A 26,427-nucleotide genomic window follows, 5' to 3' on the forward strand; every position below is an offset into this window, starting at 1 on the left:
ATCCCTTCCCAGCACGCTTCCCACACAGTGAATGCATCCCAAATAACACCCTATTCCCTACATAGTGCACTACACAAGAAAAAGTGTGCCATTTGGGACGAACCCTGTGAAACAGACCTGGTTTCTCCAAAATTAAAATGTGCATGCAGAGATGTTCTCTTGTCTGGCTGATACCCCAGGTTTCTGGGAAGAGGCTGTGCCACAAGTCAGCAAGTGAGATAGGCAATGTTTGAGCAATGAAAGGACGATAAGAGATTTCCAATTCCTCTCCAGCAGGAAATTAAATATTTGAGTGCTTCACTCTGGAATTGATAGAGTCGGGACTCATTTTGGAATTCAAATGTCACTCTCTCACACTCAAAGACGCACACACACAAACTAAACACCGTGTGGGTGAAGCTATACAGCAGAAAACTTTAATATTTAAAAAAAAGAACATTTAAATTGTCAAAACATTAAAAACATGACATTGTCTAACAACACCGCTCCCTCTACACAAGCATCCCGAGTGCGTGCATAAGCTCCCATTAGGCCTACAGAAATACATGTGTATAAAAATGTATCTAACTGATGGGATACATAAGCTACATTCCTTGCCAAAGGATGACAGTATTATCACAAATTCAAAATGGACTGGTTGATTGAAGTAGGGAAATATGTGTTCCAACAACGAGCTGCAGTCTTGGAATAATTTCATCCCGTCTATTTTACGCTTAGGCTACTTTGCGAACAGCTAGTGCCATTTAGAATTGGTTAGCCTAGGGCTAGGATATAACCCCCTAAACATAGACAGGTTCAACATTGAAAATATGCAAACACATTTGTTTGATAAAGACCATGAACATATTTTCATCCAGAATCATTAAGACTAGGCCTACTCACCAAACAGATGGTGTGGCCGTAATTCATCACCATGCAGTATTCAATGTGGAATTGTCCACTAAGAAAATTATTCATTTAGAAAATTCCAAATAAACTAAATCAAACATCTGCATATCGAAAAGAAGACAGATTTTGTTGAAAAATAAAAATAAAACACTAACATATCCCCCTGAGTCAATACATGTTAGAATCACCTTTGGCAGCGATTACAGCGATTACAGCTGTGAATCTTTCTGGGTAAGTCTCTAAGAGCTTTTCACACCTGGATTGTACAATATTTCTTCAAGCTCTGTAAACTTGGTTGTTGATCATTGCTAGACAGCCATTTTCAAATCTTGCCATGGATTTTCAAGCCGATCTAAGTCAAAACTGTAACTAGGCCACTCGGGAACATTTAACGTCGTCTTGGTAAGCAACTCCAGTGTATATTTGGCCTTGCGTTTTAGGTTATTGTCGTGCTGAAAGTGAATTTGTCTCCCAGTGTCTGTTGGAAAGCAGACAAAACCAGGTTTTCTTCTAGGATTTTGCCTGTGCTTAGCTGTTTTCTCTTAAACTCACAAATTCTTGCCGATGACAAGCATACCCATAACATGATGCAGCCACCACCATGCTTGAAAATATGAAGAGTGGCACTCAGTGATGTGTTGTGTTAGATTTGCCCCAAACATAATGCTTTGTATTCCGGACATAAAGTTGATTTCTTTGCCAATTCTTTAGCAGTTTTACTTTAGTGCCTTATTGCAAACAGTTTTTGAATATTTGTATTATGTATAGGCTTCCTTCTTTTCCTTATGTCAATTAGGTTAGTATTGTGGAGAAACTACAATGTTGTTGATCCATCCTCAGTTTTCTCCTATCACAGCCATTAAACCCTGTAACTGTTTTAAAGTCACCATTGGCCTCATGGTGAAATCCCTGAGTGGTTTCCTTCCTCTACAGATACGCCTGTATCTTTTTAGTGACTGGGTGTGTTGATACACCATCCAAAGTGTAATTAATACCTTCACCATGCCCAAAAGGATATTCAATGTAATTTTTCTTTTGTTTTACCCATCTACCAATAGGTGCCCTTCTTTGCGAAGCATTGGAAAACCTCCCTGGTCTTTGTGGTAGAATCTGTGTTTAAAATTCACTGCTTGACTGAGGGACCTTACAGATAATTGTATGTGTGGGGTACAGAGATGAGGTAGTCATTCAAAAACCATGTAGAACACTATTATTACACATGCAACTTATTATGTGACTTGTTAAAACCTCTTGGGGCTAGGGGGCAGTATTTTCACGGCTGGATGAAAAACGTACCCAATTTAAACAGGTTACTACTCTGGCCCAGAAAATAGAATATGCATATTATTAGTAGATTTGGATAGAAATACGCTGAAGTTTCTAAAACTGTTTGAATGGTGTCTGTGAGTATAACAGAACTCATATGGCAGGCAAAAACCTGAGAAAAATTGAATCAGGAAGTGGGAGAAATTAGAAATTTAGTTTTTCTTTTGAATCCCTTGAAAAACTACAGTGACAAAGTGGTTGCATAAAGGAGTAGATTATCTCTAATTCTTTAAATAATTGTTATAAATTTTGTCAACGTTTATGAGTTCTTCTGTAAATTAAATGTGCCTATTCACCGGAAGTTATGGGGAGAAAACATTTTCTGAACGTCACGCGCCAATGTAGAAATTGGGTTTTTGGATATAAATATGAACTTGATCGAACAAAAAATGCATGTATTGTCTAACATGATGTCCTAGGAGTGTCATCTGATGAAGATTGTCAAAGGTTAGTGCTTCATTTTAGCTGTATATCTGGTTTTGTGATGGCTATCCGTGCTTGGAAAATGGCTTATTTTTAATTTTTTTTGCTAATGTGCTATCCTAAAATAATCTAATGTTTTGCTTTCACCGTAAAGCCTTTTTGAAATCGGACAATGTGATTGGATTAACGAGTAGAGTATCTTTAACCTGTTAGGGCTAGGGGGCAGTATTGACACGGCCGGATAAAAAACGTACCCGATTTAATCTGGTTACTACTCCTGCCCAGTAACTAGAATATGCATATAATTATTGGCTTTGGATAGAAAATACCCTAAAGTTTCTAAAACTGTTTGAATGGTGTCTGTGAGTATAACAGAACTCATATGGCAGGCCAAAACCTGAGAAGATTCCATGCAGGAAGTGACCTGTCTGACAAGTAGTTGTTCATCTTGGCTCTTTTTATTGAAGACTGAGGATCTTTGCTATAACGTGACACTTCCTACGGCTCCCATAGGCTCTCAGAGCCCGGGAAAAAGCTGAACGATATCGAGGCAGCCTCTGGCTGAAACACATTATCGCATTTGGCAAGTGGCCGATCAGAGTACTATGGGCTTAGGCGCGTGCCCGAGTCGACCCCATGCTTTATTTTCTTTCGTCTGTTTACCTAAACGCAGATTCCCGGTCGGAATATTATCGCTTTTTTTATGAGAAAAATGGCATAAAAATTGATTTTAAACAGCGGTTGACATGCTTCGAAGTACGGTAATGGAATATTTAGACATTTTTTGTCAGGAATTGCGCCATGCTCGTCACCCTTATTTACCCTTTCGGATAGTGTCTTGAACGCACGAACAAAACACCGCTATTTGGATATAACAATGGATTCTTTGGGACCAAACCAACATTTGTTATTGAAGTAGAAGTCCTGGGAGTGCATTCTGACGAAGACAGCAAAGGTAATAACATTTTTCTTATAGTAAATCTGACTTTGGTGAGTGCTAAACTTGCTGGGTGTCTAAATAGCTAGCCCTGTGATGCCGGGCTATCTACTGAGAATATTGCAAAATGTGCTTTCACCGAAAAGCTATTTTAAAATCGGACATATCGAGTGCATAGAGGAGTTCTGTATCTATAATTCTTAAAATAATTGTTATGCTTTTTGTGAACGTTTATCGTGAGTAATTTAGTAAATTCACCGGCAGTGTTCGGTGGGAATGCTAGTCACATGCTAGTCACATGCTAATGTAAAAAGCTGGTTTTTGATATAAATATGAACTTGATTGAACAAAACATGCATGTATTGTATAACATAATTTCCTAGGGTTGTCACCTGATGAAGATCATCAAAGGTTAGTGCTGCATTTAGCTGTGGTTTGGGTTTATGTGACATTATATGCTAGCTTGAAAAATGGGTGTCTGATTATTTCTGGCTGGGTACTCTGCTGACATAATCTAATGTTTTGCTTTCGTTGTAAAGCCTTTTTGAAATCGGACAGTGTGGTTAGATTAACGAGAGTCTTGTCTTTAAAATGGTGTAAAATAGTCATATGTTTGAAAAATTGAAGTTTTTGCATTTTTGAGGTATTTGAATAACGCGCCACGGGATTACACTGGCTGTTGAGTAGGTGGGACGCAAGCGTCCCACCTAGCCCATAGAGGTTAAAATGCCGTATAATATTTGAATTTTATTTTAGAGATATTATTTATTTTTTTTTCGCCCCGTGCTATCTCACTGGTTGTTGTCCAACCAATCCCTTTAGCGGGATTGTATCTCGAAGGGGTCCTCAAGAGGCTAAGCAACCTTTTACTCCTAAACTTATTTAGGCTTGCCATAACAAAGGGGTTGAATGCTTATTGACTGAAGACATAATTACATTTTTTTTATTTTTTTTTATTTCCACTTTAACATTATGGGGTATTGTGTGCAGGCCAGTGACACAAAATCTCAATTTATTCCATTTTAAATTCAGGCTATAACCCAACAAAATGTGGAAAAAGTCAAGAGGCGTGAATACCCCTGTGTCCCAAATGGCAAACATACTATGGGCCCTGGTCAAATGTAGTCCACTATAGGGAATAGGATGCCATTTGGGACACAACTACAGTGCCTTCAGAAAGTATTCACACCCATTGACTTTTTCCACATTTTGATGTGTTGTACCGTGAATTTAAAATGTATTAAATTGAGATTTTAGACACCATGATTGATCAGTCCCATCCAGAAGCTTGGTACAGAGCCATTTCAATCAGCCTCTGGATGAGGTGCTTCAATGAGCCGCTCCTTCCCTTGGCCTGTCCTCCCCAGAAATCAAAAAGCGATCTGCTTTCTGGAGCAAGCAATCTGTCAGCCATAAATACACAGACCGCAGCCTTGTAAACATACCCCGTATACTCTACACAACATGCAGCAGCACAGAGAAACACAACTGTCAACAGTCAAAGGATCTAGGAAGGAAAAGAGAGGCTTACCTCCATTGTCTTTGAGATGCAGAGCAATCTTGGTGTCATCTGTGGAAGAGAGAGAGAGAGAAAGAGACGCAGAGAGAGAGACAGAGAGAAATAAAGATAGAGGGAGAGACAGAAGCAGAGAAAGGGATGAGTTATAGAGGGTCAGAAAAAGGTTTGTCTGTGATTTGTGTTATCCTTACAGCCGTAGATTTACATATAGAGTCCCTATGTCTATTATACAGCAGAGAGCTGTCTGCCTGCCAACAACAACTATTGATCTTAACACTGGTGAAGAATGTCAATCAAATATTCGGAAATAATCATCACTGACAATTATTACACAGGTTTATAGCAATTTTTTTTTTTTTTTGACCATTATTTCATATACGGATAATCTTGGGTTAAAAGTGAATTTTCTCCACTTAATTTGCAATGAAAATGAATGTTTTGGATAAAATGCTTCTCCCATGCATAATTCAACAGCTAAAATGCAGTCTGGGGTTAAGCAACTATGAAACATGTAAATTCACTGTGACCCACTTCTCTGAGAGAGGGGTGATATGAATTTACACACCTCATAGGATCCATATTATGCTAATTTGCCATATACATGAGCCTGTGAAACGCTATGCGTGCTATTCCACCATATCAAAACTAGAAAGAGCTTTGAAATGGGGTCTCAACTGAGTAAATCTATTTCAAAGGCTTTTTTTCATTTACATTTCCAAGATCAAAGATCATTTAATGCCTGCAACCATTTCCTAGTCTAAGAAATGTCACGGCCTATGCGATAAGGTGTATGAGGGCAAGGCAGGAAATCAAATTCAATGACCAATCCCGTGCCAGTGAGAGCAGTAAGAGAGGGAGGGAAGGGGAGAAGAAGGAGAAAGGGGGGATTGGGAACAGGAGAGGGAAGTGATGGGTTCTCACACCTCCTAGTAACAGAGTTCTCCCTCGCTCCCTCCCTCCCTCCCCTAGTAGCACGTGCCTCTGAACCGCCAAGCTGAGAGAACTGGGTCGGAGGGAGAAACTGATCCTCTGTGCGTGTCAGGAATTGTGAGGGTCTCTGTGTGTCACACAGAACCCCTGACTTTTTTCATGCTAACACACCCACACATCGCTGGGGTTTGTTTTGCCTCTCAGCTGGATCTCTCTCACACTCCTCTCCACCTCTCTCCAGCGTTCAAGGCATCTGTGGTCATATCATCACCTCATCCACCTCATTGAGTGAAGGTCTTAAAGGGGCAAACTGGTATAGGTACATAAATGTTTTGACTTTTGAAGAATATAATTTATTAATGCCTCATGAGTTTTGCTGTTTTTCTAATCCCAGATTGCCCGTTTAACATTGGCTGAGAGAAATTGGCATTTCCATGCAATCTCTACCAAGAAGAAAATTGGGAGTATAAAAGAGAAAAGGTCAAGGACTGAAACACTGAATGTAAGACAGAGATTAGGAGAATGAAAAAGTAAATCCTACAATTTGTAATTTAGAAGTCAGAAAAGTGGAGCTGGATGCCATTGATGTTTGTGTAGTGGGTAGTACTCAGAGCCAAAACCTTAGGCATCTGCTTTAGAGATCACCACATAGTGGAGCTGGATCCAGACCCATTTAACCCAGAACCACCGGGCACCAGTTCTACAGAACAGGAACCAGAAATCATATGTTAACTCACCATTCCAACCACTGCCTAAGACACCGTTAAACACCACTCTGCAAGTTTAGACTCTGCAAGTTTAGACTCCCTACAGGTTTAGACTCCATTTTTTACATCAATTCTACAAGCCTGGGAAACCAAAGAGCACCTTACCATATTAACTATTATTGTCTGAGAGCGTACTCAATTATTCTGCCCATTCCATTCCACTTCACAATTCCACTTCACTTCCCTCGATTTATCAATCTAGCTAACCTCCCTCCCTTGTGGTCGCAGATTCATACAGTGATGCATTCCTATAAAACATCATCAGTCATCTGCACGCATTAATAAGATGAATAAAGATGGCGTCGGAGATGAAGGATGATGTCTTACGTGTTCCTAACTAGTTGTGTTTTTTTGTTTGTTTCTTTGCGTTGTTTGTAACTTAAGTTTTAACTTATTTTGCACATCATGTTGCTGTAACCGTCTCTTATGACCAAAAATAAATTCTGGACATCAGAACTGCGATTACTCACCACAAACTGGCAGAATCCTTTATTTCCTTTAAGGAGTCCAACGTGAATGACATACTGCTTTCCCGGGAACAGGCCCAGATCCCTGTCATTTGCGTGAAGAGAAGGCGGAGAAAAAGGGGCTGGAGGGTGGGCTGCCTTCTGAGAATTCGTAGGCGATTGAATAATCCCCACTTCCTTCCATTCTTCTAGCAAACGTGCAATCTTTGGAAAATAAAATTGATGACCTACGCAGAAGATTAAACTACCAACGGGACATTCAAAACTGAAATATCTTATACTTCACGGAGTCGTGGCTGAAGGACGACACTATCAACATACAGCTGGCTGGTCATACGCTGTATCGGCAGCGTATAACGGTCTACATACCACCACAGACTGATGCTGGCATGAGTTGTATTCCGTCATAAGCAAACAGGAAAACTCTCACCCAGAGGCGGCGCTCCTAGTGGCCGGGGACTTTAATGTAGGGAAACTTAAATCCGTCTTACCAAATTTCTATCAGCATGTTAAATGTGCAATCAGAGGGAAAAAAACTCTGGACCACCTTTACTCCACACACAGAGACGCATATAAATCTCTCCCTCACTCTCCATTTGGCAAATCTGACCATAATTCTATCCTTCTGATTCCTGCTTACAAGCAAAAATTAAAGCAGGAAGCAGCAGTGACTCAATCAATAAAAAAAAGTGGTCAGATGAACCAGATGCTAAACTACAGGACTGCTTTGCTAGCACAGACTGGAATATGTTCCGGGATTCCTCCGATGGCATTGAGTACACCACATCAGTCATTGGCTTCATCATTAAGTGCATCGATGATGTCATCCCCACAGTGACCGTACGTACGTACCCCAACCAGAAGCCATGGATTACAGGCAACATCCGCACTGAGCTAAAGGCTAGACCTGCCGTTTTCAAGGAGCGGAACTCTAACCCGGAAGCTTATAAGAAATCCTGCTATGACCTCCGACAAACCATCAAACAGGCAAAGCGTCAATACAGGACTAAGAATGAATCGCACTACACCGGCTCTGACACTCGTCGGATGCGGTAGGGCTTGCAAGCCATTACAGACTACAAAGGGAAGCACAGCCAAGAGCTGCCCAGTGACACAAACCTTCCAGACGAGCTAAACTACTTTTATGCTCGCTTCGAGGCAAATAACATGCATGAGAGCACCAGCTGTTCCGGAAGACTGTGTGATCACGCTCTCCGCAGCCGATGTGAGTAAGACCTTTAAACAGGTCAACATTCACAAGGCCGCAGGGCCAGACGGATTACCAGGATGTGTACTGCGAGCATGGGCTGGCAAGTGTCTTCACTGACATTTTCAGTGTCTCCCTGTCTGAGTCTGTTAAATCAACATGTTTTAAGCAAATCACCATAGTCCCTGTGCCCAAGCGCATTAAGGCAACCTGCCTAAATGACTACCGACTTGTAGCACTCACGTCTGTAGCCATGAAGTGCTTTGAAAGGCTGGTCATGGCTCACACTTATCACCATCATCCCAGACACCCTAGACCCACTCCAATTTGCATACCACCCTAACAGATCCATAGATGATGCAATCTCTATTGCACTCCACACTACCCTTTCCCACCTGGACAAAAGGAACACCTACGTGAGAATGCTATTCATTGACTACAGCTCAGTGTTCATCACCATAGTGCCCTGAAAAGCTCATCAATAAGCAAAGGACCCTGGGACTAAACACCTCCCTCTGCAACTGGATCCTGGACTTCCTGACGGGCCGTCCCCAGGTGGTAAGGGTAGGTAACAACACATCTGCCACGCAGATCCTCAACACAGGGGCCCTTCAGGGGTGCGTGCTCAGTCCCTTCCTGTACTCCCTGTTCACTCATGACTGCATGGCCAGGCATGACTCCAAGTTTGCCGATGACACAACAGTGGTAGGCCTGATCACCAACAACGACAAGACAGCATATAGGGAGGAGGTCAGAGACCTGGCCATGTGGTGCCAGGACAACAACCTCTCCCTGAACGTGATCAAGACTAAGGAGATGATTGTGGACTACAGGAAAAGGAGGACCGAGCACGCCTCCATTCTCATCGACTGGGCTGTAGTGGGGCAGGTTAAGAGCTTCAAGTTCCTTGGTGTCCACATCACCAACAAACTAACATTGTCCAAGCACGCCAAGACAATTGTGAAGAGGGCACAACAAAACCTATTCCCCCTCAGGAGACTGAAAAGATTTGGCATGGGTCCTCAGATCCTCTAAAGTTTCTACAGCTGCACCATCGAGAGCATCCTGACTTGTTGCATCACTGCCTGGTATGGCAACTGCTCGGCGGTGTCAGAGGAAGGCCCTAAAAACTGTCAAGGACTCCAGCCACCCCTGTCATAGAATGTTCTCTCTGCTACCGCACGGCAGCGGTACCGGAGCACCAAGTCTAGGTCCAAGAGGCTTCTACCCCCAAGCCATAAGACTCCTGAACATCTAATCAAATGGCTTCCCAGACTATTTGCATTGCCCCCCCCCCCCTTTACACCGTTGCTACTCTCTGTTGTTGTCATCTATGCATAGTCACTTTAATAACTCCACCTACATGTACATATTACCTCAATTACCTCAACTAACCAGTGCCCCAGCACATTGACTCTGTACCGGTACCCCCCTGTATATAGTCTCGCTATTGTTATTTTACTGCTGCTCTTTTTTTAAACTGCATTGTTGGTTAGGGGCTCGTAAGTAAGCATTTCACCGTAAGGTTCCCTGTTGTATTCGGCGCATGTGACTAATACAATTTGATTTGATTTGATAGAAATACACGCTGTTACATATTGCAATGGATTCTACAGTTAGCTGGCTACACCTCTTTCTCTTGGGTGTTAACAAGAGTGGATGCTTGAGACTATGAGTTGTCCATTAGCACAGTGTAGGCTTTGTGTATCTCCCAGACATCCCAACCCATTTTAACACATTGGTCAATTATCAACCCCGGGATGTGCCAGTTACTGGGCAGAAAACTCACTCCGCATACGCGTTTAGTCATGATTAAAGTGCATAATGTGATTGTACACATAGTGACAGGGAGATTAAGTTGAACATTTGACTTTTCATTGGGACGATGAATGGTAAAGGTGAATTCTAGATGAATTCTAGCTGCCTATTCAAGTCAAATGGGCCCCTGTCAAAAGTAGTGCACTACATAGGGAATAGGATGCCATTTGATAATCAGTCTTTAAGTAGCTCCAGTATCTCTGGGGAGGGAGGGAAAGGAAGGTAAACAAACTCAAAAGGACACCTTCGGAGTTTCAGAGTTTCTCCTGACATCAGCAGAAGGACCCAGGGTTATTTTTTCTCCAGGAGGGATTTGTGTCTGATATCTTTGAGATGACTACTGCAGTGTAACTAATCATGAACTCAGGATGGACATGCTTGGCCCCTGGGACAGAGGCTGAGAAACCCTGTTTTAGAGTGGCCATCTATTCCAGCCATCTGTCCCTGCTTGCTGGGGTTGCAGGCAGCACTTGCCTGATGATTGAAGATATTTATCAGCAACACATCAATCAATAAAAAGTCAGTATAAAAATGATTATAATTTACTTGTCATAAAAAATGAATAACCAGCCAAAAGGACTGAACACTAATATGTTTCTGTGTGAATGCATCTCTAAGATTTTAGAGATGTCCTAATTCAATCTACATTGTTTAGTTGGGTAAAACACAGCTGGCATGCCTTGCATCATTTGTTGCCATCTGGAGTGCATTTGGTGCTCAAGGAAAACTATCCGGATAGTTATATTACCAAAGAAATTACAAAAGAGGCAGAACATATTGTAGATAAAGAATACAGTACATCATTTGTAATGAAGTACCTGTACCTTCACAGGAAAGGTACTGTGTACTTTGTTTTACTTAACGTCACAACAGCACATCCATCAAGACTTTCGTGTATTAGCCTACCCTTCAGTTCGAAGATAGGGCCAGGGTTGTGTTCATTAAGATACACTGTAATAAAACATTTTGCAAATGAAAACGAAAATGAGTGTTTCTCATTGGAGCACAAAACTGAGGAACACTAACTGAACACGACCCAGTTTTTCCTGAACATGTTGACTGGACCAGAAAAAAAATGTCTGATCATATCATACCAGTATTCAGACACTAGTTGGAGTTATCTGCTTTGGGGCATACGTTAGTTGTCTTACCTTCTGTGGGGACGCTGGTCGGGGAGAGGGACGTAGACAAAGAGGCTTCGGCTGTGGTGGTCTCTCCTCTGCTCCGGCCTGTTGTCTTGGCAACTAACGTGGTGGTGAACGGATAGAGTTGTGTGGTGTTGATGATATCACAGCTTTTGTCCTTGGTCTGCAAGACAGAATACAAGGGCCATCTTCGTCATGCATGTAAGAATATGTTTTGTGTGTGTGTGTGTGTGTGTGTGTGTGTGTGTGTGTGTGTGTGTGTGTGTGTGTGTGTGTGTGTGTGTGTGTGTGTGTGTGTGTGTGTGTGTGAGAGCTGAAGATGTGAAAGGAGTAACTGGGTCATCGCCTTTCCCCCTGCACATAGCAGACCAGGGCATCCATCATCCTGGCAGCCACACACAAAAAACATTACAGCAGATACACATGCACGCACACATTCCACCATATCCCCACTCACTCGCTATCCATATTAGAAAGCGAGCCATTTCCATCAGCCATGACGATATTCACCTCATCAGGACAGCTGTTATCCACCCAGTCCTGCCGATGGCGGTCGAACCCACTGGAACACCTGAAACCAGAGGAGACGATTGTCAGGAAGAGTTTAGGAACATGAACACAAGACATGCATCACTAAGAGGGCTAAACCACAATCAAAGTTGGAACGAATACATCTCTAAAACGTAAATTATAGCAACATATATACGTGGTGCTATCCAGCTCTGTAGACCTGCAGATGTTACATGAAACCAAAAATGTTTATAATAATCCACTATAATAATCTCAGTCTGGAGTCTGGGTGTCCAAAATAAGTTCAAAGAGGGGAAAAGGCCATGATTATTTGAATATATAGGGGGGATTTGTGAAGAGGAAGTTCACTGGGTCAAACTGCTCAGAGTACAGGGGTTGATGTAGGGGGTGAGGGGAAACGGGAAGAGGGAGAGAGGGGTGAAGGGGATGAGGGGGAATGCGTAATGCCTCCCAGCCAGAGGCGACTCGTAAACTCTGTGGACTAGCCTTTGATCGAGGGCAACTGCTCATTCTTCCTCTTGTTCACAGATCATAATGAGTGTGAGTGAAGATACTGACCCCCAGGCGAACCTTCATACCCCCCCCTCCTTATCCCTCTCTCTTTTCTTCTCTTCTCTTTCCTCTGTAAGACCTCGCTGACATTTCAATGTTACATTCACTGAATTTTGAGGGACATATTTTCTTGCTTTGACACAGAGGGATTGTTTGTTCTCCATCTTTCTTTCTCTCTCTCTCTCTCTATTATATTTTTTATTTTGTCTGTCTGGCTCAAATAGTCCACTGAAGTCAAAGACAGAAAGCTGTACAATCATATCACCAATGGCGTAGGTGGTAAACAAATGCTAAACCAGTGTCATGCACCTCACAGACACCTAACCCGCTAACAATGCAGCAAGACCCACGAACAATCCACCCCTCTACTTCTCTACATGGAGCAGTGGTTGCTGGTGGGTGGAGATATCGGAGGACGGGCTAATCATAATGGCTGGAATGCAATATGGGACAGTATGGTTTCCATGTATTTCATACCGTTTCATTTATTCCATTCCAGTCACGACAATGAGCCTGTCTTCGGATATCTCCGCCTACTAGCCCCCACTACCGTACAGACAGGCCGCATTAACCTCCATTCTCCATCCTTATTCCCATCAGGTCCTATAACTCCCATTAGTCCTGGTGGATGTGGTAACGCTCTCCGTGTGGAGAAGAAGAGGAGTCCATTCCCATCTCCCTCTGCTGTCTAATCAGCCCACACTGCCCGGATTCCACCGTATTGTTGCATGAAAAATTCCACCTCATCTGTCCAATCAGCCGAGACAGATTCCTTCACCTCTTTTCCCCCTCCGATTTTCGCGGGAGAAGCGGAGCGAGAGAGGGAGAGAGAGACCGAGACAGGCCAAGGATATTACTGCAACACAGGTCTGACCAGTCCCTTCGGATCCATTTATGTTTTACCTCAATGCCATCCAACATCCCAAATGGCACCCTATTCCCCTATGGGCCCGGGTCAAAAGTAGCACACTATATAGGGAATAGGGTGCCATTTGGGATGCATTCCAAACCTTCCTTCCGACATCCACTCAGCCACCACACCGCTAATTATAAATGGGTTGAGCTGCCTCATTTGAATATAAATGAATACACATGGGAGAAAGTTTCTGTACGGTCTTGTCGTTTTCTCCCCCCCCCCCCTCTTTCATGGCAGAGAAGATGCATTTCTTTATTGGGTTTTAAAGACTCATTGGTCTCGGTTACATTGCGGGTACATTCAAAGACATTTAGTCTATCTCATACCAATGGGCCATATTTCTTGACATTATATGGATTTACTACCAGAGGTTTGAGGGTTACTAAAGCTCACTGGGTCTACATAGTGAACGTTAAGCTTATCAGTGTGTAGGAATGTTGAAACCATCATTACACTCTTGGCACTACACTCAATCTATCTCCACACACACGCAATGTGATTGAATGAGGTACGCAGAGTGACCGCATCTTATTCAAGCGCAAGATCTCTGAAATGTTATGTGGCGGCAGTCATTTTGATAGTACATTCATGATGCACACCAGCTGTGTTTTTGAGTAAACAAATCGTCTCTTTCTCACCAAATGAGCGCTCGGCAGTATTGGTAACCACGGCAAGTCGCTGGTCCATAGGGATGCCTTGCATGCTTTATTAGCTCCAACCCGCTTTTAATTGTCCAACCCAGCCCAGCGCCCAGCTTGCATACATCAGAGGGACCCAATGAGCTGATTTAGCCTGAAACACATGGGAGAGCAGGTACCCAACGAGCAGGTTCTTACACATCACAGAGAGAGAGGGCGAGAGAGAGAGAGAGAGAGAGAGAGAGGTAGAGAGAGAGAGAGAGAGAGGTAGAGAGAGATTTAGAGAGAGAGAGGTAGAGCGAGGGAGAGAGAGAGAGCGGTAGAGAGAGAGAGAGAGAGGTAGAGAGCAAGAGAGAAGTATAGAGAGAGAGAGGTCGAGAGAGAGGTAGAGAGGTAGAGAGAGGTGGGGTGTAGAGAGAGGTAAAGAGAGAGGTAAAGAGAGAGGTAGAGAGAGGTAGAGAGAGGGAGAGAGAGAGAGAGAGAGAGAGAAGGAGAAAAAGAGGGAGGTATAGAGAGAGGGAGGTAGAGAGGTAGAGAGAGGTAGAGAGAGAGAGAGGTGGGGTGTAGAGAGAGAGAGCAGTAAAGAGAGAGAGAGAGAGGTAAAGAGAGAGGTAAAGAGAGTGGTAGAGAGAGAGAGAGAGAGAGGTAGAGAGAGAAAGAGAGATGGTTCATTACGGCTGCTCTCTTAAATCACAGGCGCCTTCCTTTCATTAACCTACTGCCCAACAATGCTGCAATGCATTTCAATTAGCTTGTTTAAACTGTGCATTCATTTGACTTTTCAAGGGAAGTTTGTTGTTGAAGGACACCAAGGACAGAGCGAGCCCTAACGGTGTGATGCAGGACGCACGCGTTTAAATCTCATTAAAATGCAGCGTAATTAGATCATTATAATTCAGGCGTATAGTGTGTCATCGCAGCTCTAATAAACTGCTGAGGTGATGCACGTAAAGGGAGTTCAGTTCGATGCACAGGCGGTAGAATTAGTCTTCCTCTGGAGGGTACAGAATATAGATACATTGTCCGCTGTGATCCTGTATGGCTAAATTGGTAGAGCATTGTGCTTGCAATGCCAGGATTATGGGTTTGATTCCCAGAGCCACCAATACATCAAATTTATGCACACATGATTGTATTATTATTTTCTAAGTTGGATGGAGAGAGGAGACCGAGAGGAGACAGAGAGGAGAAGGCTAAACCCTGACCTTTAGTGACCTCACAAAGCCCAGTGGTCCCGGTGCGTGTACTGCACGTCCCCTAAATCGCGCATCATCACTCTCGGAATAAACGATTAATCTAAAATAACTATGGGGTCGTTTCATTATGGATGCATTGGCCACTAAAAGGCTTCCCAAGTCGTACCCTTTTTCCAATATAGTACACTACTTTTGACCAGCGTCCACAGGGGAATAGTACATTTACATTTACATTTTAGTCATTTAGCAGACGCTCTTATCCAGAGCGACTTACAGTAGTGAATACATACATTTCATACATAAAAAAAAATAAAACAATTCCATACTGGTCCCCCATGGGAATCGAACCCACAACCCTGGCGTTGCAAACACCATGCTCTACCAACTGAGCCACACGGGACTGTAGTCTGTCATTTGAGATACGGACAAAGCGTAGAGACATAGGAATATGGGGAGTAGTCAAATCATCTCCGCTAAGTCCAACAGACATTTTCCAAGAAGGGAGGCCCAAAAGCTTTCAGTGCACTTGATAACTAATGGCTTTTACAAACCTCAAATGGACAACAACATGCCTGGAACACATTCTCTGCTTCATGATTAATTTATGCTTCCCTGTCTTCTGAACCCAAACGCTGCGATCCAACACTAAAACAATGCTCCAACAACACTCCAACAACGCTGTCCAAACCTCCATCATTCACATCTCACAACAGGCAGGTAATATCTCATCTGTGCAATAACACTCTACACGGTCTCAAATATTTACCTTTTTGTGCGAGGGTGTGAAAGATAGAAAGACAAATGGTGTGAGAGAGAGAGAGAGAGAGAGAGAGAGAGAGAGAGAGAGAGAGAGAGAGAGAGAGAGAGAGAGAGAGAGAGAGAGAGAGAGAGAGAGGAGAGAGGAGAGAGAGAGAGAGAGAGAGAGAGAGAGAGGAATTCTCCATTTCGCCAAAAAAAAAACAAGAGTAATGGGTCGGATCTCATGTTCTCTCCCTCTGTTGTTCATTCCTTCCCTGTCTCTCCATGGCGGGCCATCAATAAGGAAAAACAACATCACCACAACTCACTGGCTCCCTCCCAAACTGCACCCTATTCCCTCTTTACAGTATACAGGGCACAACTTTTGACAAGGGTCCATGGGCCATTTGGGACACACAAACACTGAGCAGAAGGCTTAGGGGAGGGTCAGTCTCCACATGATAGCCACATGTCAATACATACACCTCACACTCAATAGCTAGCTAAGAGAGGTGCTGAGTGACTGGTACTAATAGCAACATTTAAAGGAGGGAGAAGAAAGACAGGGAGACTGAGCGAGCGATGGAGATGGTCACCGTCCCAAAAAGATGGTCTCCGTCCCAAATGGCCCCTATTCCCTATATAGTGCACTACGTTTGATCAGAGCACATAGGTAGTAGGGCGGCATTTGGGATGCAGACAAAGACATACGGTAAAGGGTATAGAGGGGTGTCTGACCTGCGAAGGCGGTGGCACCAGCTGCAGTTGAAGTTGATCTGGGAGGAGATGCAGCTGCTACAGCTGGTGAACTGGAGACATGCTATGGAGGGAACAGGATACGCACGTCACAACAAACATACGTCACAACACACACGTCACAACACACACACACACACGTCACAACACACACGTCTACTGACTCAGTCAAAACTCAATATAGAAATCTATATATAGATTGCTAGATTGTTGTAGTTGATAATGCAAAACAATATATTAAGCATCTCAGAATAGAAGTGCTGATCTAGGATCAGGTCTCCCATGCCCATGTAATCTTATTAATTGAGATGTTAAAGGTTAACTGATCGTAAATTAGAACACCAACTCTGAGACACTTGATACATTCATACCAATTGTCAAAACACCAACATAGAAATCCATAGCTAGAATGTTGTAGTTTGCTAAATGCAAAACAGACGTTTCTAAAACCTATTACTATATCTAGAACCTAGGCTAGTTCATGGGGGCCTACTTGTGTTGTCTTTATCATATATCATATCATGAGCCACGTCTATCAAAGGAATCCATCTTACTCGGTAGAGGCATCATTTCCACTGCTGTGGAGTTGGTGATTTTGGTCTTCGTCAGCTCCACGCGATGGTACTCATAGATCGTTCTCCTACGAACATCTGAATGGAGTGAGTAAGAGAAAGGGAAAGAGAGGGAGGGAAGGAAGGAAAGAGCGAGAGAGAAAACGGTCACAAATCTTCCTTGGAGAGCTAAAACTAGGACAAGTGGTTCCCGAGGAGGAGAGCGAGAGAGAATAAGAGAACGGAGAGGCAGAATCAGGCCATATGGGAAGAGAGAAGAGCATTCCTTTAGTTTTCTCTCTCTCTGTATCAGAAAGCCTGCCACTTGGCAAAGGGGTGGGCAGAAATGTCCCACTAGAGGTGATATCCCTGTTGAAAGCCCCCAGTTCCTCGAATGGCTACGTCCCAAATGGCACCCTATTCCCTATATAGTGCACTGCGTTTGACTAGGGCCCGTAGGGCTCTGGTCAATGGGCCCTGGTCAAACATAGTGCACTATGTAAGGAATAGGGTGCCATTTGGGATGCTCCCCCAGTGACTAAGATAATCTGCTGCTGCAGTCACCAGGACCAGGCTCGGTAAAACGGAGAGTTTGATTTGATCCATCATTGACTCTCAGTAGTCCCCCAATAATAAGTGGCTTTTTCAATCTTAGTGTAAAATGGCCCACTTGGTTTTGCAGTCTATGCATCTCCCCCCGGCACTACACTCAACTATACACAGATAGAAAGGATTATAATATTATATATTATACTGTACATCCTAATTCAATTAAAATGAAAAGGCATAGCTCCGCCATTGTAATCTCATAAATGTAAAAGCTTTGCTAGTTAATTCCTTAATTCCAGTCATTTTCCTGGTGTGTTTAAATCCTTAATTCAAGTTAATGTGACTGAAATTCCTGGAATTCAATGGGACGTTTATGTACATCAGTGAGAGTAATTATTTAACGTAGCCCGTATGACATTGTTCAACACATTACATTTTCTATAATACACACACTTGCTTGAGCAATGAGATAGAAAATTGAAATTCAATAAACAGCACCATGGCTGTGGAACATACACAGCAATGAGTTTGACTGCTAGTGAGCCCAATTCATTATATACACTTACTGTATACACTCATACATAATTGACCAATATAAAATGAACACATTTTGCCTGCTTGGATGAGTTTTCATCTAAGAGCAAAGCCATTATTCTGTTGTGTGCAACTGTGGATCCAGATACCGCGGCGGCAGACTGGAACCAGAAATCGTCTTTGGCATTTCAGGGCCGATTCCTCGAGGCCCCCACACCAGCCCAGTTTTTCCATGAGGACCCCACTATTAGGACCCCACTATTAGCCTAATAATAGTGCTGAGCGAATAACCTACTTTTCTGTTACTTTTCTGTTTTTAAACAACTAATTGACTGACATCGGTTCAATTATTTGAATTGCACTTAATTCGCGTTTTTTCTGTGAGTTCAATGCTCAGTTTCGGTGGAGATAAATCAGATCAAGTTCGAACTTTGCAATGTAGTAGGGAGTTATAGTTTTCAACAGGTCAATATTCCACATAGTTTAGCACAGAAAGCCTCCCGAGTGGTGCAGGGGTCTAAGGCACTGCATTGCCGTGCTAGCTGTGCCACTAAAGATTCTTGGTTTGAGTCCAGGCATGGTCGCAGCCGGCCATGACAGGGAGACGCATGGAGCGGCGCACAATTGGCCCAGCATCGTCTGGGTTAGGGGAGGGTTAGGCCGGCAGGGATGTCCTTGTCCCATCGCGCACTAGCGACTCCTGTGGCGGGCCGGGTGCAGTGCACGCTGACACGGTCGCCAGGTGTACGGTGTTTCCACCGACACATTGGTGCGGCTGGCTTCCGGGTTAAGTGGGCATTGTGTCAAGAAGCAGTGCGGCTTGGTTGGTTTGTGTTTAGGAGGATGCACAGCTCTCGACCTTTGCCTTTCCCGAGTCCATATGGGAGTTACAGCGATGGGACAAGACTGTAACTACCAATTGGATACCACGAAATTGGGGAGAAAAAGGGATAAATAAAATAACAAATAAAATAAAAGATTTTAAAAAGTTTAGCACAGAAAATGTGGTAATTAATGACCATAATCCATTGTTCACCTGCTTACTTGTCCGGTTTGTGTAGTGCAGACATGGAGACCTCGTTGATGGAGTTAAGAGAGATTGTGCAAGAGAGATAGAAAGCAGTTGCTTACGACGTATCTCTACTTGAAAATACATGATCTAAGTGATTGATAGTTGGTATTCAGCAGTCATAAAAGTATTTCTTAATTGCTTTGAAGAACTACTAAAATTGTGATTTTCTCAGATAGCATATGCAGAAGCTCTATAGAGATGAGACGATGATTCGGAATTAAATCATAAAGTCATCAAATAAAACAAATATTTTATTAAAGTAAAGAAATGTGAATAAATAATGGTTAATCAGTGATAAGCAGTAATGGGCAGTCACTACCATAAGGGGACTTTTATTAATTGTTTTATTCTGTGTTGTTACAGCATTCAACTGACATAATGCATTTCTTTTTTTCCCCGAAACTAAAATCGAAAACATGATTATTTTTAAATAATTGAACCGAAACTGAACCAACCTCAAAAAGCACTAATCGCTCAGCACTACCTGATAGTTATCGTTTCGCGCAACCCCCCAACAATTGTTTACAGACAGATTATTTCACTTATAATTCACTGTATCACAATTCCAGTGGGTCAGAAGTTTACATACACTAAGTTGACTGTGCCTTTTAACAGCTTGGAAAATTCCAGAAAATGATGTCATGGCTTTAGAAGCTTCTGATAGGCTGATTGACATAATTTGAGTCAATTGGAGGTGTACCTGTACAAACAATAGTACGCAAGTATAAACACCATGGGACTACGCAGCCGTCATACCGCTCAGGAAGGAGACGCGTTCTGTCTACTAGAGATGAACGTACTTTGGAAGTAGCCACTGCTCCAAAACCGCCATACAAATGCCAGACTACGGTTTGCAACTGCACATGGGGACAAAGATCGTACTTTTTGGAGAAATGTCCTCTGGTCTGATGAAAGAAAAATAGAACTGTTTGGCCATATTGAACATCGTTATGTTTGGAGGAACAGGGGGAGGCTTGCAAGCCGAAGAACACCATCCCAACTGTGAAGCACGGGGGTGGCAGCATCATGTTGTGGGGGTGATTTGCTGCAGGACGGACTGGTGCACTTCACAAAATAGATGGCAACATGAGGAAGGAAAATTAGGTGGATATATTGTAGCAAATTTGTGGGCAGAACTGAAAAAGCGTGTGCGAGCAAGGAGGCCTACAAACCTGACTCAGTTACACCAGCTAAGTCAGGAGGAATAGGCCAAAATTCACCCAACTTGTGGAAGGCTTTTATTTACTAGGATTAAATGTCAGGAATTGTGAAAAACTGAGTGTAAATGTATTTGGCTAAGGTTTATGTAAACTTCCGACTTCAACAGTATATAGAGAATTGTGTGCCACTTGAGACACAGCCTATGAGTATACATTCTTCTAATACAGGTGAGAAAACAGAACTATAGAGACATTAGAATGTGTGAAAAACACAGTCAAAACATGCTTGGTTTTGGCACCAAAAACATCTGACCAAGGCATACTGTAGAGTATTAGCTGACTTGACCCTGAAACCCATCCCACCCACCATCTACCCTCCCCTATGGCTGGCTTCCTCTAGCCCCAGGCATTAGGATGATCAAGTCCAATGATAGCATTGAGGGGCCAGAGGAGGGGGGGAGGTCTCTCGCTCTCTCTCTGCCTGCCTGGTGGTGCTGCTCTGTGGACAGGCTATCCAGACTCGGTCGCCTGCCTCGGGTTTCCTCTGGAGGTGGATGAGTCTGGGGGTGTAGGGTGAAGTTGCTCTCAGACGCTGATCTTGGCAGCCAGGTCACCCGTGATACAAGTGAGTATTCGACATCCAACCATGTCCGAGGACGTTGGGAGATAACGTGGAAACCGGCCACTAGGGACAACAGTGAGCGCTGTTACCTTCAAGTAGGTTTCGGTTTTGCTGGGGCGTAAGCATCTGCCTCTGATTCCAAAGATTGCATGTTCGATTCCAGCAACAGATTTTTGTTTTAAGCCTATCCCAAACCATAACCCTTACCTTAAACACTTTAAAATGTTACATTTGCAACAACTTTTACATTTGACGTTTGAGAAACATGGATGAATGTCTAATTCTGACGAGACTGTGAGAGCTAGTTGGATCTTGGGTCAGTTTAGCATTTTCCCTCTACTAGTGAAGGTTAAGATTAGGAAGGGGAAGCTGATCCTAGATCTGCACCTATGGGAAACAGTGGGTCTGGGAGGTAGGAAGCTTTAACAGCAATTACAGTCTCAGCCTGAGCATCAAAAGTGGTAATGAGGATTTAGCTGTCCTGCTCCAATACCATCAAACAAAACGAGCTTTGTAGAAGTGTGTCATCAATTATGCACACAAGGGTCAATTAGGCCATAATCTAATTAAAAGCACGCTCATGCAAAATTATGCACTGGCCCAATATCTCCCCAAAATACAATGGAAAATAGGCTACTGGTCTGGTACACACCTAAGAAGGGTCCAGCCAAGGAATTGGTTTCTTATTCATTCACCCCTGAAAGTTGGATGAGAATCATTGGAAATGTGATGTGGGAAAAGTCAATGAAGGAATAAGGGAATCCAAATTCTGAATAGTGCTTTATTTGCCAGTAGCCTTTGTACCTGTGTCACAGTGGAGTCCAACTCTGCTGGAAGGAGAAATAGAATAAATACGCGGGCAGATTTTCATTACTCACACTGTTCCAACAGCCCTGTGATAATAATAATAATCACTGCGCAGAACAGAATATCACATAGGACCCTGACTGTGAGGTTAGGTCCCTATACTATTCCTATTCCCGATGGGGTATAAAAGCTCTAATTCCATACAAGTGTATTTCCTGCCATCAAGATAACAGTCATGCAGCTTTTATATCGCCTCATTAATTCAGAATCCTTACCACCACACGGCAAGCTCTCTTGCTTTGAGCAAATTATTTCCATTATCTCCTCCCCAAAATCTTTGCAATCATTGAACATTGGACATGGAAATTCAGCAATATCACAATATGAATGGATATGATGAATACACACAAGGATGTCAAGCTGACCTCCTCCTCTGCCTGTATAATAATGAGGTGAGCTAATCCTGGGCCTGCTATTGTACATTTACCATGGTGAATTAGCACAAGAATAAACTCAGACAGGTATTAAAAGGACTGAGGCACTTCTGGTTTTGAAAACATCATCAGAATAATGCATTACGGTGACTGGGAGTCTGGCTGTCCGTGCATCTGGCTGCCCAGCCCGGGGGTGGCTAAATAAAAGCCTGGGTTTAAAGGTTTTAACACCGGAAGACCAGCGGGTCTCCAGGCCTCTAACACCTGACCTGGTAATTATCTCGCCTGTCCATGGGATGCCGGAAAATCCTCCCTCTGCTGCTGCCAGTGCAGCACAGGCCAGGCCCAAACGCCATGGCCTGGAAATAGCTAGCAAGCATTGTAAAATGTTTAATTTTACAAATTAAGCGTGAACGTGGCTAAAGGAGTGGGTTAGAGGAAGCCTCTCGGCTGTGCTAGCTGTGTGTGCTCAGGCCGGTAATTGGCAGCAGAGACACTTATTGACTCGACATGAGTTCACTCCTGTACACTAAACACTCAGCCCTTGAGCTGCCTGGGCGCTTCCCAAATGGCACCCTATTCCCTATAAAGTGCAGTACTTTTGACCAGAGCCCACTCAAGTAGTGCACTATTTAAAGGAATAGGGTTTGGTACGCTCTGATGCTTGGAGCTTAAAGCCACTAAGCAATCATTCTAGTCTAAAGACATAATCATATTAGAATACGAGAGAGATAACTTAAAATACCATTTTCATGTACAGTCGTTAACACTACAAGTATCAGCAGATGTGTCTAAAAGAACAACCGGTCCTTAAAAGGTTGATCTACATTTCAAAAGACATTATTTTCTTCCAGGAGAATGAAAAATGAGTTCCACGCAGCTGTAGGGATTGGGATTACACAACAGGAATTCAGATCAAAGTAGTCCAGCCATCTGACACAGTCTGAGTTTCAGAGCTGGGTGGAACCCTGGGTCAGTGCAATCAATACTGCAGAAGGATCCATTCTACCTGCTGTCCAGGGGACCAGATCAGGGTGCGTGTGTGTGTGTCAAGATTGTTAGGGCTTTTACTGATGTCTCATATCCACAATGAATCAAATCACAACATTTTTATTCATCACAAGCAACAGGTGTGGACTAACAGTGAAATACTTAGTTACGGGCCCTTCCCAACAATACAGAGAGAAAGAAAATAGTGAAATAATAGAAAAGTCAAACACGTAATAATAAAAGTCACAATAGATTAAAAAAATGAGTAACGATAACTAGTCTATATACAAGAGCTACCAGTACTGAGTCAATGTGCAGGGGTACGAGGTCATTGAGGTAGATATGTACATATAACTAGGAATAAAGTGACAGATAGTCAACAATAGCAGCAGAGTAAGTGATCAGTCGTAAAGGTGAGTGCAAAAAGGATCAATGCAGATAGTCCGGGTAGCTATTTGATTAATTATTTAATTAACTCTTTAGAAGTCTTATGGCTTGGAGGTAGACGCTGTTCAGGGTCCTGTTGGTTCCAGATTTAGTGCATTGGTAACGCTTGCCGTGCGGTAACAGAGAGAAAAGTCTGTGACTTGGGTGGCTGGAGCCTTTTTTAGGGCCTTCCTCTGAAACTGCCTGGTATAGAGGTCTTGGATGACAGGGAGCTCGGCACCAGTGATGTACTGGGCTATACGTACTACCCTCTGTAGCGCCTTGCAGTCGGGTGCCGAGCAGTTTCTATACAAAGTGGTGACGCAGCCTGTCAAGATGCTCTCAATGGTGCAGCAGTATAACTTTTTTTTTTAAACTGAGGGCCCATGTGAAATCTTTTCAACCTCCTGAGGGGGAAAAGGTGTTGTCGTGCCCTCTTCATGACTGTGCTCGTGTTTTTGGACCATGATAGGTCCTTAGTGGAGACCGAGGAACTTGAAGCTCTCGATCGCCCCGTCAATGTGGAAGGGGGTGTGCTCGGCCCCCCATTTCCTGTAGTCTACGATCAGCTCTTTGGTCTTGCTGAAGTTAAGAGAGAGGTTGTTGTCCTGGCACCACACTGCCAGGTCTCTGGCCTCCTCCCTATAGAATGTATCATCGTTGTCGGTGATCAGGCCTACCACCTACCATGCTGAGCTGTAGTTAATGAACAGCATTCTCACGCTGGTGTTCCTTTTGTCCAAGTGGGAAATGGCAGTGTGGAGTGCAATAGAGATTGTGTCATCTGTAGATCTGTTGGGGCGGTTTGCAAATTGGAGTGGGTCCAGGGTGTCTGGGATAATGGTGATAAGTGTGAGCCATGACCAGCCTTTCAAAGTATTTCATGGCTACAGATGTGAGTGCTACAGGGCGATAGTCATTGGGCACAGGGAGTGTGGTGGTCTGCTCGAAATATTTATGTATTACAGACTGGGTCAGGGAGAGGTTGAAAATATCAGTGAAGACACTTGCCAGCTGGTCAGCGCAGGCTCTGAGCACGCATCCTGGTAATTCGTCTGGCCCTGCGGCCTTGTGAATGTTAACCTGTTTAAAAAGTCTTACTCACATCGGCTGCGGGGAGCGTGATCACACAGTCGTCTGGAACAGCTGGTGCTCTTACACATGGTTCAGTGTTGCTTGGCTCGAAGTGAGCATTGAAGGCATTTAGCTCGTCTGGAAGGCTCGCGTAATTGGGCAGCTAGGTTTCCCTTTGTAATCCGTGATAGCTCGCAAGCCCTGCCACATCAAGGAGAGTTATAGTGATCAAGATTCAATTCCCTTTTAATTAAGAATCATCAGTTATAAACAACCAAATCCAGCCTTTTCAGAGCACTGCACAGCATAACATGTTGACGAACCAGTAGCTAACATTGGTACTGTATATCCTGAAATGGATGCATTGGCTACATGCTTTGCCTACTAAACAGCAGCGGCTGAGACACATTGAGAGAGCGAGATTGTCCTGCCCTTTTGACCGACAGAAGACCCAAGATGCTAATCCTGACCTTTCTCTCCAGACAGACAGACAGACAGACAGACATGAGTTTCTGCTCTCTGCCCAAATATCACCTTCTCCATGTTCACCCACCAACCTGCCTGTTTCTATCCTCTCTAGAGATATCACATTCGCCACCATTCACTAGGTATATGAAATATATGATCAAATGTATGTTTTCATGATATTACACTTCCAAAGGAAAGGCCTCTCATACAGGAAATTAGCAAACCAATAGTTTACTTCAGAGGGAGTACAGTACTACTGTTTGGGCTGTATTGTACGTCCATTAAACCAAAATAAATAAAGAAGGGAACCCAGTAAAAGTTTGTGAGGAAGCTGGCTCAGCATTTTACAGTCTTTCAGGCTAGAACAGACAGAACTTTGCAACCGAATCTCCAAATAAAACGGCATAACTCCAGCAACAGAATTACGCCATGGCTTGAAGTTTAAATTACACCATCTGGTGCCGTATCTTCGTTGTCAGTCCAAAAAAGTTTAGGGATTAATTCTGAATGGTTAACGTTAGGGTTAAAGTTAGGGATAGGGTTAAACTTAAGTTTAGGCATTAATTGGGTAAGTTAATGATTAAGGTTTAGGAAAGGCTTTAAAAAAAAGAAAAAACGCATGCCTAGCACTGGGATTGAACACGCGACCCTTGGAGCTGGCGTCTACAGCTTAAACGCCCATTCACCATCCACAATGCCCTAGTGAGCCTACTATACAGTAATAGGCGCTCACGCTGCCCCTAGTGGTCAGGTATAGCTTCCACATTTCGCCAGGTCCAAACGTAATCTGATACCTGCAGAGTCAGTATCTCCTGGTGTCATAGCCACGGGAAGTAAGGGTGCTGAGGGTGTGGCAGCACCTCCTGATTAAAACATAATTATTATAATAATTAAAAGAAAGAAACTAGGCCTTTATTACTCTTGTATGAGCGGAGAAAAATACTCCTCAGCAGAGCGGAGATAAATACTCCTCAGCCCCCCCCCAC

The 26,427-nt window shown here is 43.4% G+C and overlaps 1 protein-coding gene across 2 annotated transcripts in view; it reads right to left on the reverse strand.

Annotated features, from left to right (window-relative positions):
* LOC106590128 (plexin domain-containing protein 2) overlaps positions 1–26,427 on the reverse strand; it is a 193,414-nt gene that overhangs the window by 22,752 nt on the left and 144,235 nt on the right. Inside the window, exons 8-13 of one of the 2 annotated variants that reach the window (XM_045710524.2) lie at positions 17,309–17,404; positions 16,737–16,818; positions 11,938–11,998; positions 11,434–11,590; positions 5,106–5,144; positions 4,219–4,977 (exon numbers count right to left, since the gene is read on the reverse strand). In XM_045710524.2, the coding sequence (XP_045566480.1) occupies positions 4,904–4,977; positions 5,106–5,144; positions 11,434–11,590; positions 11,938–11,998; positions 16,737–16,818; positions 17,309–17,404 (509 nt within the window). In that variant the 3' untranslated portion in view covers positions 4,219–4,903. Of the gene's footprint in view, positions 1–4,218; positions 4,978–5,105; positions 5,145–11,433; positions 11,591–11,937; positions 11,999–16,736; positions 16,819–17,308; positions 17,405–26,427 lie in introns of those variants that run through there. The other variant, XM_014180733.3, reaches the window with a different exon arrangement.

Source organism: Salmo salar, chromosome 29, assembly GCF_965601325.2.
Source record: "Salmo salar chromosome 29, fSalSal1, whole genome shotgun sequence".
Lineage (NCBI taxonomy): Eukaryota > Metazoa > Chordata > Actinopteri > Salmoniformes > Salmonidae > Salmo > Salmo salar.